This window comes from Chiloscyllium plagiosum, unplaced genomic scaffold, assembly GCF_037043375.1.
Source record: "Chiloscyllium plagiosum isolate Xiang-an unplaced genomic scaffold, Cpla_swu_hap1 HiC_scaffold_28, whole genome shotgun sequence".
Lineage (NCBI taxonomy): Eukaryota > Metazoa > Chordata > Chondrichthyes > Orectolobiformes > Hemiscylliidae > Chiloscyllium > Chiloscyllium plagiosum.
This window is the reverse complement of record NW_028270166.1, coordinates 8,470,526-8,485,649: the sequence shown is the minus strand read 5'-3', so window position 1 is coordinate 8,485,649 and position 15,124 is coordinate 8,470,526. Positions and strand designations below refer to the sequence as shown.

General features: G+C 43.2%; 1 protein-coding gene across 6 annotated transcripts in view; it reads left to right on the top strand.

Annotated features, from left to right (window-relative positions):
- Positions 1 to 14,811, top strand: part of arhgef18b (Rho/Rac guanine nucleotide exchange factor 18b) — a 209,846-nt gene extending 195,035 nt beyond the window's left edge. For 5 of the 6 annotated variants that reach the window (XM_043721419.2, XM_043721416.2, XM_043721413.2 and 2 more), the window contains 5 exons: positions 232 to 279; positions 825 to 1,295; positions 4,456 to 4,852; positions 6,967 to 7,071; positions 9,092 to 14,811. In XM_043721419.2, the coding sequence (XP_043577354.2) occupies positions 232 to 279; positions 825 to 1,295; positions 4,456 to 4,852; positions 6,967 to 7,071; positions 9,092 to 9,258 (1,188 nt within the window). In that variant the 3' untranslated portion in view covers positions 9,259 to 14,811. The remainder of the gene's footprint in view (positions 1 to 231; positions 280 to 824; positions 1,296 to 4,455; positions 4,853 to 6,966; positions 7,072 to 9,091) is intronic. The other variant, XM_043721417.2, reaches the window with a different exon arrangement.
- The last annotated feature ends 313 nt before the right edge of the window (positions 14,812 to 15,124 follow it).

Genomic DNA, 15,124 nt, shown 5'->3' with positions numbered 1-15,124 from the left:
ACAAAAGTGATCTTTTGGTTGTTAGAGGAAGGGGAAGCTCAGGAAATGAAGGGAGTGGAGAGTGCATTTCTGGATGTACATTTAAAGATACTGACAAGTACAAGGTGAATGTCGAGAGATGGAGCAATACAGCAAGCACATTTGGCAGATTCTCATCATAGCCCAAAGATTCTTGCTATCGGAAGTTTGCATAATATCTCTAACCACTGTCTGGTTTTTCTCTCTCTGTAGTTTGTACAGAGTGTGCAGACGCTGACATCACAGCTGTACAAATTGAAGGTGAGTGCCTTGAAAAAGAATTCTAAAAGTACAAAGTCGCAAGATGGTCAAAGATAAGTAGAGGACTTGACACACTTAATGAAAACTTTTAACCCTCAATCAAGCTGTCATCTAGGATTAACTAAATTCATTAATGGTCCCATATTATATCCCAGAATGGAAAGTGCGTGGCTCTCTCATTACAAAAGAAAGCTATCGGAGAGCGTGGTGCTGGAAAAGCACAGCCGGTCAGGCAGCATCTGAGGAGCAGGAGAATCAACGTTTTGAGCATGAGCTCTTCATCAGGAATGCTCAGTGTCAACTCTCCTGCTCTCCTGCTCCTCGGATCCTGCCGGACCTTTTCCAGCACCACGCTCTTCGACTCTGATCTCCAGCATCTGCAGTCCTCTCTCTCTCCTCGCATTAGAAAGCTGTTCGTTTCTTGGAAAATGAGTCTCAGCACGGGATAGAAGCGCGGAAGGATTGGGGGTTCGGGTGGAGTAAAAACAAAGTATGCATTTGTTGCCTCTGGTTGTTCATGACCTGTCCCTTTGTGTATACTTTAGGTTCTGATTGCCCAGTGTGACAGCTACATCGAGACACAGCGGTACACAGGTGCAAGTGGAGAGCGGGATAGGCAGTCCCGTCTTCTGGCCTCACGTGGGAGCTTACTTCTGGAGCAGGAGAAGCAGCGGAATGTTGAGAAGCAGCGTGAGGAGTGGGCCAACGTCCAGAAGCTGCAGAACCAGGTGCGGCAGGAGCAGCAGAAATGGGAGCGCGATCGGGAGCGCCAGAAGCGTGAGCTGGATATTCAGGAGGCTCGGCTCCAGGACCACGAGAAGTCCCTGCAGCAGCTGATGGAACGGTTAGCTCAGGATAAGGAAGAATTGGAACGACACCGGCAGGAATACCAGCAGGACCTGGAACGTCTCCGAGAGTCCCAGCGGACGGTGGAAAAGGACAGGGAGCGCCTGGAGCAGCGTCAGCGGAAGCAATTGAAGCACAACACAGTCCTGTTTCCGACAGAAACTGGGCAGGTAACTTGCTGGGATGCGTTTTCACTGGGATGCTGGCTGTGAGAGTGAGTCAGAACATCACAGCTACAGTGGTTGGTTGTAGACAGTTGAGGTAGAACAGCGCGGTAATGAGTAAGAGCAGCACTGTGTTTGAGGTCCTGCCTTCGGATGAGATGTCAACCCAAACCCTCCCCCTTATGTTGAACCCACAAGGTTCCAAATGACACTGCCTTGAAGGAAAACAAGGAAATTTTTCCCCAGAATATCCTGCTCCATATTTATTCTGCCATTACTATCACCAAAAATGGATTTTCTGGTTATAATTGTATTGATGTATGTGTGGGAGTCCACGGTGTGAACATTATCTGCCTTGTTTCCTTCATTACAACAGTGACTACATGACACAATACTTTGAGATCATGAAAGGTGCTATATAAATGTAAATCTTACTTCTTGTGTCTTAATTCTCTGTTCTTGTCTGCTAAAGATGTTGATGCCTACTGGGTACCAGTAAGTTGATCAGCTGCAGGAATCTCCTTGCACACAAATTAACCTTGAACTCATCAGCTCTCCTGAGCCTTCACGCCCTACAGCTGCAATTCTGATGCTCCTTGGACTGTACACCATCTGAATAAAAAGTTAGACCTGCGTTGTTATCTAGGACTGAATTTTAAAAAAAAAAAGTTTACAAACCCTTTTTGTGGTGTCTTTCAATGTCAGACAATGCTTCACAACTAATGAAGCAAGTTTGAAATGCAGCCGTTGTTGCAGGAAGTGCAGTAGCCAACTCCCCAGAGAGCAGTGGAGCATCTGTGGTGAGACAAAGGTTAACGTTTTTGAGTTTGGTACAATTCTTCAGAATTCTTCACTGAATAATTTTAAGACCAAGGGAGGGAGATTCTTCGTTGCCCTCTCTTAATTGATATTGCTTGTATGTTACAATTGAGGCCCAAACACACTGCAGTTTTTTTTTTGTGTAGTTACTGGCTGAATATGCTGGCCAGTGAGGTACCGAGCTACATGGAGCAGAGTGCTTCCAGCACACTGTTAACTGACCAAGGCTGCTTCGGTAGCACCTTCCAAATCCATAACATTGACCAATAAAATGACAAGGGCAGCAGATAAGTGGGAGCACCACCCCCTGCACGTTCCCCTCCAAGCTGCTGACCATCCTGACTTAATATATCACTGCTCTTCTGATACCACTGGGTTGAAATCCTGGCACTCCCTTCCTTTCTTCCTTTCTCCACTCCCTTTAACTCTCAAAGACTCACCACTGGCCTCCTCCAGAGCCAGAAGTTGCATGACACCAGGTTATGGTCCGAACAGGTTTATTTTAAACTGCTAACTTTTGGAGCTCTGCTCCTTAGTTAGGTGAAGTCACCTGATGAAGCAGTGCTCTGAAAGTTTCTGATTTCAAATAACCTGTTGGAACCATAAACTTGGTGCTGAGTGACTTGTGACTTTGTCCACCCAGTCCAACACTGGCACCTCCACCAGATCATGGCTATCTTCTCCACTGCAATTAGGGATGGATTGGCCTACATCCCATGAGTGAATAAACTATTGTCTGATCTGCAGTAAGTTCATTGACCTGAGTTAGGAAGCAGTATAGCTGCTAAAACTCACCACACATTTATCAAAAATGGGGAAAAAGAACTTGCATTTATTTGGCATTTTTCATGACTGCCAGGCTTCCTAAAGAGTTTTACACACAAGGGGAGGCACAGCTGAAGTGTAATCACTGTCATAATGTAGGAAGCAAGGCAACCAGTTTGTGCACAGCAAGCCCCCACATTCAGCAAGCTATTTGACCAGATAATCTTTGTGGTGGTGTTTTGTGGTATTGTGTCTACTTGAGCAGAAGATGTGAAGCCTCAATTTAATATCTCACCTGGAAGTTGGTTCTTCTGTCAGTGCATCATTGAGGGAGTGCCACATCAGAATGTCAGCGTTGAAGTTCTGCACTCCTGCATTGGATTGATGCTTGAACCTAGAACCTTTTGACTCAGAACTGGAAAAGGAGAGAAATAATTGGAATTATTGCTGCAAAATGTCATCAGGTGTTCTGCCAGGCAGGCCTTTATATACCAATCGGAAAATTGGTTTGTTGCAGATAGAGGTGAAGGCCCACCAGGGGGCAGTAATGGCTGTTTAATCAGAATATTGTCGTGGGAAGGCTTTTGTTCGGTTAATTCAGCTCCCCATGGCATGTCGGTGTGGAATGGTTAATTGGCCTAAGTGATAATTGTCTCTGGAATTTAGCTGCTAACCAGTAATCAAAGCTTGTTTGTCCTTACAAATAATGCAATAACTGAAGTTGCATCTTAGTATATCTTTGTGCATTTCATACACCGAGTGTGGCTCTTCCCTTCTGTTTGTAAATGGTGAACCCACATTTTTATACACAGTATCTCAAATCCATTTGTAACTTATCTGAAAGGACCAGGACTTCAGTTGGAATAGTGTGGGCAGTTTAGTGCTCCTTAGCTAAAGAAAGGTGTACTGGCATTGGAGATGGTCCAGAGAAAGCAGGTACAGAGAAATATAGAGGTGGAATAGGTTAGGCCTGTACTCATAGGAGTTTCAAAGAATGAGAAGTGAAATATACAAGATTCTTAAAGTGCTTAAAGAATAGGTGTGGGAATATTGCTTCCCCCTTGTGGGGCGGCCTAGGACCAAACACCTAATCTCAGAATAAAGAGTTGCACATTTAAAACTGATGAGGGATTTCTGTAACGGTAGTGAATCTGTGGGATGTTTTGGTTCATTGCAGAGGATTGCTGAGGCTGGTTTGTTAAGTATATTCAAGGCTGAAATCGACAGATTTCAAATCCTCAAGAATTAAGGGTTACAGGGAAAAGGCAGGAAAGTAAAGACGAGGATGATCAAATCAGCCGTGATCTCATTGAATGGTGGAGCAGACTCAATGGGTTGAATGGTCTGCTTCTGTGTCTTATGAACTTGAAAGATGAAAGTGTATTTGGAAGCAGAGCCGCAGGTGAGTATCCTGTTCACCAGTTGTTCCTGCTCTGGGTCATTTGCTTAGTTAGTCAAGACCAGTAACTCAATGAGACCTTTACACCAAGAAACATGAGGTTTACTCAGCCTTCAGATAAGCATAGTACAAATAGACTATTGCTGATTGGGGTGCCTTGGACTCATGCAGTATGTCTGTTAGATCCCAGGCTTTCCTCACATGGATGGCGACCGAATGGAAGTGAACCCCATGCTGTTAAATGAAGGAGGCATGGCTCAACAAAGCCTGAAGTACCAGGGCCAGCAGAGTATGGTGGTGGAACTTGGTGAGCGGCCTGCTGACTCTCAGCTCCAAAGGGAAAACAGCACTGCCTCGATGTTTGCGAGAACTGAGAATAGATCTTCCCTTATCCCAAAGACAGAGGTACCCATCCACCTTGTGAGCGCCACCAATCAGATTCTGAAACACACAGGCGTGCAGCAGAAAATTCCCACCAAACTTGCCACCTTGAAAGGGGGCAAGGAGAAAAGTGGGAAAGGAAAGGATCGACAGTCCTCTGTTTCAGGCACGGCCTCTTTCTCAACTCCACATGGCACAGGTAATGCTCAATGTCTCCTCTTTCTGCCTAGAGTCATACAGCACAGAAATGGACCCTTTGGTCCAACTAGTCCATGCTGACCAGGTTTCCCAAACTAAACAATTCCCATTTGGCTGTGTTTGGCCGATTATCCTTCTAAATCTTTCCTATTTGTGTACTTGTCCAAATGTTTTTTAAATGTTGTAACTGCCTGCATCTATCTCTTCCTCTGGTAGTTCATTTCATACATGCACCATTTCCTGTATGAAAAGTTGCCCCTTGGGTCCTTTTTTGAATCCCCCCTCCCCTAGATTTGAACTCCCCTACCCTAGGGAAAAGACCTTTTGCTATACACCTTATCAATGCCCCTCATGATTTTATAAGCCTCTATAACATCACCTCTCATGCTGTTATGCTCCAGGGAGAAAGTCCTGGCCTATCCAGCCTCTCCTTTTAACTCAAACCCTTCAGTTCCAGCAATGTTCTTGTAAATCTATTCCAGTTTAATGATCTTGCTAATCCAATTTGAATTGGTATTTTGTTTACCAGTTTTAGTAACAAAGTGTGGGCTCCTTGCTGGGGTTTAGTTCAAGTCTGGCTGTCACTCCCTGATACTTCACCCCTGTGGCAGTATGTACATTGTGGGAGCTCTGTTCTTTCTTTGCAAATCAACGCACATGCACTTTCAAACGGCGGCTGAAGAATGTTCACGGATTACAAATTGTCTATCAGAGCTATACCACCAGTCTCTCCTGCTTGAAGTCCAACCTTCTGTTATTCTAACCATCAGTAAAGCCCCTCATTCCTGTACCCTAATCATCCTTAAAATCCATCCCATTCCAAAGACAAAAGTCTCAAAAAAAAACCTGTCAATGTGGGAGGGAACCTAACATTCCAAGAATCACCATCTGCTAGTGCTGCACCTTGCTCAGCAGAATACATTTCAAATTCTGCCTGCATTAATGATTTTGGAAAGAAGTTCCTTTACTCCAATTGGCAAATTATACAATTTCTAGTGTTCTGGCACGACCTGGTTTGTTCTGCACCGCTAAATATTTTATATAGTTGAGTGATGTTGTCCTGCAGTTACTACCCTTATAGTCTGAACTGTAGGACCTAGTCAGAATCATTGCGCCCCTGTCTCCCAACCAACTGCCCCATCCCCTGTCCAAATAAATGCAATCACTGTCTTTCACCCCATCCTGTCCTCAAATTAACATCTTCAAAACCCCCCACTCCCATAAAGGTCAATGCCATCTAATTAGCAAAGTTGCTATCATTCCCCAATACCAACCCCATTTCTCCAGCACCCACACCCTCCAATCCTGACACCATCTGCTTCTGTCCTAAAAGATCTACTTTGTACGTTGATGCCCCTTGAGCCAGTGACCCCTATAGAACGCAGTGCCATTGCCCCCTTCTCTGACTCTGACAGGAATCCCCTTCAGTCTTCCCCATCAAAGTGGATGCTGCCTCAGTTTTTAAAAAAAAAACATTTTTTGCACTGACCACATGTTCAGCTTTTGACTTGCTTGGCATTTAGGTTAATTTTAAGTCTTTCATAGGGAACCTTGCCAGAAATCTGAAACAATATCATAGGGAGTGCTATCTTCTGCTTTAACCACAATATCCTCAGGGTGTCTAAGGTTTGTAAATCATTGAATAGAAATCAGGAGCAGGAGCCCTGGCCGATCCTTATCCTCCCTCGCCCAGAGCACTGTGAGCGATCACTGTGGCCCATTGTTGCCTTGATTGAGATCCAGTGCATCAAATCCCCTGTCGTCCTGTCCAGGCCAACATTATTACAGTGCAGGCAACATTTTATCAGGTTACTCCATTAACCTGTAATTATTTAAATATGGTGGGCGAGCAACCATCCACCAGCTGTGCTGTGGAAGGGAAGTTTGGGGCTAGGTACCCGCCCCCTCCTAAATGCTGTGACCTGCACTTGGTGAACCCCAGTGTGGCAGGGGATTGTAAAATCCCACCCATTGTGTTCTTGGATGGTCTGATTCAGTTCCAAACTGAACCTGTCCCTGATTCTTTTTATCTATTCCTTCTGCCCCTTGTTCCTTTTTCTCCTTTATCCCTTGATTCCCTTAATCCCTGAATTAAATAAGTGCTCTCCTTTTTAGGGTCAAACAATCCAGTGAAGTTTCTCACCAAGGATGACGGGACACTGAGAGGCAGGCGATCATCGAGTCCAGTGATATCAAGCAGCCAAGGTTTCTCCCAGCAAGGTGAAGCTCCAAGTGTTCACACACTGTTCGCACTCAGCCAGATGAATATCTACGCGTAATTAGAGAGAGCAGCCTTTTGAGCATTCCCAGTCCATGTTGTTGTAACCCTGATGTCATATGCCTGCTCTGTTTTCAGATCTTTGATTCCTTCAACGATTTATCTAACCAATTGTTAGGAACACAGATCACTTTAGTGTTCACCACTTCTGAGCCCGTTCCTGCACAAACAAGTGGCCCAGTTTGGGGTTGATCCTCCATACAAGTCTGTCCTAATCCAATATACCCAGTGTTTCAACGTTCTTTTCCTCCTCTGTTTGGAGGCCTAGCTGACCTATTCTTAAAACTCTGTCCTGATCTTTCCTTCACTTATCAACTCTGGAAAATGTAGACCAAAGACTTATATTCCACCTTTTTTTAACAAAGAAAAGGCTTTTGAGCCCCTCAGTCCTAAAGTTCCCACGTTTAATGTTGTACTCCCTTGCCACTGCTGCTCTATTACTGCCACTGCCCCAACTTTTCATGATTTTCAATAACACTATTAAAATAACTTGGTAGTCTCCTCTATCCCAACAAGAACAGCCCTGCTTTTTCCACGTCTTTCTTTGCAATTATGCATCTTTGACCAATTCCTTCACATGCACTACCCTCCATAATCTCCCTCACCACCATTCTTATAATCAGCACTTTGCCTTGAATCTTTTGTGATATTCCTCCATGCCTTACTTCAACTCTGATGTGAAGTTTACTTCAATATTTGGCCTCTCTCTCTCAGCTACAGACCGTTGTACTTGGTATTGCTTGCATTGAAGTACAGTCACTATGCTGCTGTTTGCTCATTGTGTGTGTACAAGTAATGATATGCCTAAAGACCTCCATTGGACAATCCACGCTGCATCCTGTAGCCACTAACTAATCTCTGCTCTTTGCAGTTCCATCACCAACCCTTTAGAAAAGTCCTTGTTGTTTTGTTTGGGAGTTTGAAAGTCTCCTTGGGACCTGTCCCTCTTGACTCCTCTTTGGTCACTACTTCTAAATTCTCTGCTTAGACACTGCAAAGCAGTTTGAAAGAGTTGCTTTATAAATGTGATTTGATTTGATTTGATTTTAGACTCTTAAAATATTCAAGGTAGTCATAACGTTCAGAAACAGGAGTTCTGCTTTCCGCTGACCCAGCCTCGATTAAACCTGTTACTGTTCCCAATTAGGTGCAAAATGGTTGCCAAGATTTCTCTTGCAACATCAACTATAGCCCAGAAATAGCTCATTGAAATGTTTCCAATTGCTACACACAATGCATCAGTGTTCTGTAGTCTTTTAAAAGCAAAAATAATTTCCTCAGACACAGGGGCTATGTAAATGCTGTCATTGGACTGATAAACTGGTGTTTTATCACAGATCCATTTTGCATTTTTCTCTTATTTTCTTTGTCCTCTTGCCCCTGAATCTCATGTCTCGTATGGACACTAGACAGTTAACCTTGCTCAGCTCCTTCCTGAAGTGGATCGCTAGGATTCTGGGTCGGTTTGATTCAGCATGTTGCTGGTGTTGGGGCTGGCCTTTGGCCAATTTTATATTTTGGAGGAAAAAGAAATCACTTACTTCTTAAGATGTAGGTGTCACTGGTAAGAACACTAATCATTGCCTCTTCCTAATAATTATCCTTGAACTGAGTGGCTTACTGTGCTGTTTTAGAGAGCAGGTGTCACCCAAGTTGTGGCCTGGAGTCATGTGTAGGCCAGACCAGGTAAGCTTGGTAGATTTCTTTCCAAAATGACATTAATGAATCTTAATGGCTTTAATGACCAAAAAAAAAATGCTTGGCATAATCACCACCACTGACTAGTTTTTCAGTTCCAGATTTATTCATTGAATTTTGAGTTCACATCCTCAGTATAAGCCGAGGGACCTGGATTACTAGTTCAGTGACACTACCACGATACTACCCTTTCCCCGCAAGGGACAGGTTGCGGGAAACACTCTGAGCTATTTACTTAACCAAAGCTTTCCTTTGCCGTCCTAGAATCCTCCGTCCCTGTGGATATTCAGCACGAGCCGCAGCAAGCGTTAAGCACATCATTGACAAGTGGAAATCCTCAGCCCCAGAGTGCACCAATCGCGACAGTGACTCAACAGCCAGCACCACAGAGAGTGCAGGACGAATCTGGCACTGAGATCATTTTCTTCTGAAACAGACTGACAGCAGAAGAAAATCCAGACTTGGCAAGCCCAGAAAATCCCACAATAACAAATGGGGAGGGAGGGAGAGGGAGCTAGTTGGCACTGGTGATGGAAACAGGGACTGTTTGAAACATTGCCAGTAATCTCCCAGACAAGTGTACTTGAACTGTGCTTGAAACTGAGGGGGCCCAGTGTCTGACCAGAAGCTGATCATCTGGCACATCCTTACCAGCAACAACTTGTCTTTACCTCTGTTATTTCTGGGAGGGAGGGTCTCTTTTTTTTAAAAAGAAACCATCATGACTACGTTGCACATGTCTTTTGACCTGTTATCAGGAGATTCGGTCTGGAGGCTATTGCCACTCATGTTTGAAAGTGTGCGCAGTAATTCAAGGCGTTTTTGCCAGTGCGAGTCATGCTTGGACACTCAGCGAGATGTGGAGGGAGCTGTGGATGATGAATATCTGGTGTAGTAACTGTGGACTGCTCTCACTTCACTTCCCCTCCCCTCCCCCTAACCGAAATAGCCAATGCAATAGATGCAACTTTTCCAGCAGTAGAACTGCCGAACAGAAACCCCTTTACGTGTGTCAGGAATTGGGAACATCTTTAGGGCAGTGATGTTTGTTTTTAAATAATTCCGTGACTTTTTAAAAAAAAATGTTTTTAATTCATCCAATTGGGGAATGTGTTACACTGCAGTGATGTGCAGTGCGTCTTGGCTGGAAAACAGTCTCCAGACTAAACTTATGTACTATCTCCTGAATTTTTGATGGATGATTAAGGTGCAAAGGGGGTTGAGGCAGAAGACAGCAAGAAGTTTGGATTTGGACAAAAACTTAACTGGGCATTTCAAAATGTTATCACAGTTCTATTAAAATCACTGGTCTTTTCTGTAATGATACACTCGCTTTTATTGGTTAATGGTATTTGTGGGGGGCCGGGGAGTGCAGTTATATTGAGCAATTATTTCATAATCTGACCTTTTGTAGCCAGAGCAAAGCTAGATGATGAGATTCTTCAAATTGGCCAGGTTTTTGCCATGGATCAAAGAGAATATTGTGGAGATTTATTTGGTGGTTTTATTCCAGTGTAGGGAGTGGAAAGGTTGACTCTATTCTGGATCACAATTCTATAGACTGATTTAGGTGGAGTATATTTTAAATTCTTATTTCATTATGTTGAAGCTTTGTCAAACCAACCAACAATGTCCAAACCCCAGAAATGATTGATTTTCTTTTTCTTTTATTATTGTTTGGATTTCTCTCACTTAGTTTTGAGGTTGCAATGTTGACATGAGTCACTCACTGGCTTTTGTGATAGAGATCAGAAGCTGTGACAGAAACAACAGGTCCTGTTCAGCCCTTGGGTGTGAAGGTTTTGACGTGAGATAATGGCTAAGTGTATCAGCAACAGGAAATGCTTTTGCCTTTATTGCTAGTGTCCAAAGCCAAAAGGTTTATGAAGCATCTGTGCATGGGAACATGAGGTGGTCACCATGGTGACTCTCCAGATCAGGCCCTGAACAAGTCATCAACAGTTGACTGTTTTCTACCAGGACAATGAGATTTGTAAAGTGAGCAGTGACTTCAGTTTGAGTTTGCAGCTTCTCGCTTGCCCAAATTATCCTTCGCCCCGAAGCAGGGAGTCTCTTTGTGACTGCCATAATGGAAAAGAAGTCAAGGGGCAAAGTAAGAATGATTGGAGGTATTGCAGAAATGAAAAGCAAGCAGCACAGATAGTAAAAGCAATGGCTCAGGAACCCAAACCAATTCAAACCTCTTGTTCAGTTTTCATGTGCAGTGTTGTTATGTGGGAAGAGCATAGTTAAACATTTTTGGACAAAGGTCATTTAGCCGACTAAACTTTATCTTTCAGAACTGTGCGCATTCTGGGCTGTCTGTGTAGTTTACAGGTTCCATTTTGTTCTGTTGCTGGTCCTTCCTGTCCTGAAACCCTTCTCTCTTCCTATGGTTATGGTATCACTAGCACCTCAGTAAAGTAGCCATTCTCCATGTGAAGCCCAAATTGAGTGTGGCAGGAGACTGTCGTGCTATAGATCCCGTCTTCAGTCCTCGTACTGTCCAACAGAGGTCACTAGAGGAGGAAAACTTTCTTTAATCCTTTTAAAATTAAGGAACACCAAGGTAACTTTGTAATGCCCTCCTTTTCTAACTGGCTCAGTCTCCATACAAACCTGACAATTACATCTCACTTTCACTGAACAGTCTAGCTTATACAATAGGACCTCTTTAGCAGTAGTCTATTCAGCAGAGGATACAAAAGGGTTTTGTTTAATGGTGTCAAATGCAAATTAAAGGGCACAAACCAAATTTACTGAAGTTAACTTTTGTTTGTACATCTATTTATAATAGATGTACCTTGTACAAATGTACACCTTCCTTTTAACACAAGTAAAACAGCCTGTTACACTCACCCCAAGATATGGGGTGTGTATTAGGAACAATGCACTTTACCAGTTTATTCCTATGAGATTTAAGGGACTTTTGTTGGTTGCATTGACATTAACCAGTGAAGGACTATTGAAGTCAGCAAGCCAAGCCTATTTTAAGATTGTTTCCTCTGAGAAAATTATGCAAAAGGAAGTACTGAGTATTTCTCAAATCAGTGCTGAATTGTTGATTAAGGTTTGCAGGTGCTTTAGGAGGAAATAACTTCTACTTCTATATATTTAATGCAACAAACCAAACAAGTCTGCATTGATCCTGAAGGATCTAGGTTGCAACATAGTTGTTATCAGGACAGGTTCAAACCCTTGAGCTGGAGCTTCGGAGTGGGTGATGTAAACTACTAAATCTACATAAAAGTTCTTGTGCAGAATGTATGCTTGAGGTGTTCATACTGAGAGCAGGAAAGCACCTTCCAGTTTCTGCTAAAAGGAACGTGAAGGCGTTGAAATTTGCTGGCAAAGTGAGCCTGACGGAGTGATAGGATCCAATGGGTATATGTCAGATTTAATTTGATGTCTCCCTCCCCGCACCCCCACTCCCAGGTGTCTCCTCCTCTCTTTCCCACCCTACCCCTTGATCCCTCGATCTTAAAACTCAACTCGCATGGTCATATCAATGAGCTCAAACTTTTAATTTGGGGAGAGTCTGAGACCACATAACCGCTTATTCTCAAAATGGTTTGGGTTATTCCTGATCTGGTCTGATCTCAAAGTTATTGTAGACAGGTCAAACCACTTTTCAAGATATTGAGAAGAGAGTTAACCACTATAAATACCTTTAAACTTTTCACTTTTGAGTGGGGTCTTCCGATTTGCACTGGAACATAATTTCTTTGTCCAATTTGTTTATAGCTGGTTATTCTGTACGAAACATGTAGTTAACTTTTTTTAAGGTCATGGAGCACTTTAATGCACTCTGTCTAAATTGTTATATACTTGGTGACTGAGGATTAAGAAATGGAAATCATGAAAAAGGCACCTCAAACATTCCACTAATGGATGCAGTCATGTGACTATCGTCCGTTCACTGGAACACACCTCTGTATTAATGGATCTTTGCAATACTCATTATTACCTGCAAGGCTGAGGGTTCAGTCTTGTTTAGTATTTCATGTCTTGTCACTAGGGACTCGAGTCTCCATTCTAAGACACAAAAATCGGTGCCAATTGAACCTTGCAAAAGATTTAGTGACTGTGCTGAGGGAAAGGATGTACTAGGTGGGTTGGGAGAGACAGTGGTGGGATGGATAGCATCTTGTAGCAGGAGTATGTAGGGAAAGGGAGTGAGATTGCAGATTGAGTTTCAATGAAATTTGTCTCTATTCTGAAATCCTTTTGAGCACCCTTACTGTACATGCCAGGAGATCTTGGAGTGAATCACACTTAGGATTTTACTAACATCTAGATGCAGTGGTTAAGCTGGGAGACTGGTTTACTCACTGAGAAAGCACGCTATTTCCAGTTGATTCCCTCGATCACATTGCTCTGTCAGTACCTTATTTTCCAGGGAGAAGTTAAAGTAGGAATATTACACAGTCCTAATGAATTCAAACATGGCTTTCCTTGTAAACGTAACAGTATTTTTTTCTCTCTCTTTAAAAGAAATGTTGTAAATTTGTCTAAAGATAAATTGATTTGTTTTTATCAATTTTTATGTTCCCAGCTGCACATCTTTTAAATCAAAATCTGCTTTTGTGGCAGAAGATCTAATACTTTAGAGTTGCCAGCAAAAAATTCACTTATCTCGGTCCTCAAACCTATGACCCCCATATTCAGAGCCACCCAGAGAAGATTCTATATCCATGTCTTGCCTGGTCAGCTGTGCAATGTATAAGTTGCTTCAGAGGTCACTAGCTATGCTGGGGTGGGTGATGTGGTGGAAACTAGAGTTGTCACCCCTGACCACTGAATGACTTCCATTGAAAACCAGAGGCAGCTTGGGGACTAATGCCCAGGCAACCTCCACTCTTTAATCTGCCTCTCAAGTATTGTTCCAGAATGTTACAGTGGAATCCTATCCTCCTAGGAGGCAGGGCAGGCAGTGAGGGGAAAAACACAACCTTTCATATGTAAATGGCCGAGTAGAATCTGGGATATCTCCAAAAGGACCATGCAGAAAGTGAGAGACACCTTGATATCCCTGCAGTGCTTCAAATAGAGAAATATTTCCAGCCTTCCAAGCGAGCCAACCAGCAAACTGACAGTAACTGGTCAGCCCATCTGTACTGTGCTCTGTGTTAATGCTAAATCTGAGGATGGCAAAACAGTTGTGTTATCAGAGTTGAGTCAGTGTGACTTTAAGCCCTCTGTGCTTCCTGATCACAATGTGCAAGACAGGGATTTTCCTGTTGTCTCTTGGTATCTGGAGCTAGGAGGCATGTGGAAGAAGGGCTCCTGCTGATATTGACCAGAAACGCCTGTTGCAAATGTGTGCTATTGAAGAATGCCCTTCAGTGACTGACCAGCCTGTTGGAGCAGTCTTGTCTTGAGCTTATGCATGAAGAAAGCTCACTTGGGAGAGACGTGACTAGGGTCGAGGTGGGTATCCAGCTGTGAGACCACACATTAGCGTCTTCAAAATGTTGAGAGAAAATTGACAGTGTGCGAGCTGTCTTTGTCATGTCCACAATGTTCCTCCTCATCCTGTGCAGCTGCCCCTACCACCACCGTTAATACAGTTAAAGACTCAGGTCCTGGACTGCTGTTTATAGTGTAAAATCATCAGATTCTGTTTAGACTACACCATTTAATGAAACGTTTAGGGGGGAGGGGTTGGGGGTTGAAGTATTATTGATTTTGATTAATCATGTTAGGCTGTATAGATTGTACATAGTTTCACATCTGTCCTGTCACTGACTGCCAGTAACTGTCGACAGGACCTTGTAGTTAATTTTGTTATATGTTGTAAAATTTAAATGGGGAAAGAAATTGATATTCTCAGAATTGTGCACCTCTAATGTCTTATAAAGAATTGTAAACAAGATTGTAGCATGTCGAACAATTTGTTTTTATGATGGATTATTATTCTTGGCAAAATTAAAGAGCTGCCTAGAATGGACCTGATACCAGCAATAAAGAAAAGTCCTTGTTTATATTCGCTGCTGGATGTGTGTAATCATTGTGATTGGGTTGGAGCGAACAGTGCCTGCTCATGGCTGTTTCATTAGTCAAACATTTTCGAGAACGTAAGAAATGGAACCAGGATGGGCATTCGGCCCTTCAATTCTGCTTTGTCATTCAGTAAGGTCATGGATGAACTCTCATCTGGACTCCTTTCCTTTTTGGTGACTGAATGTCCAAAGGTAATTCACCTCATCCTTTATGAGAAGATTTGTAGCTCGGGTGCTCGTTGTGGTTCTGTTCGCCGAGCTAGGAATTTGTGTTGCAGACCTTTCGGCCCCTGTC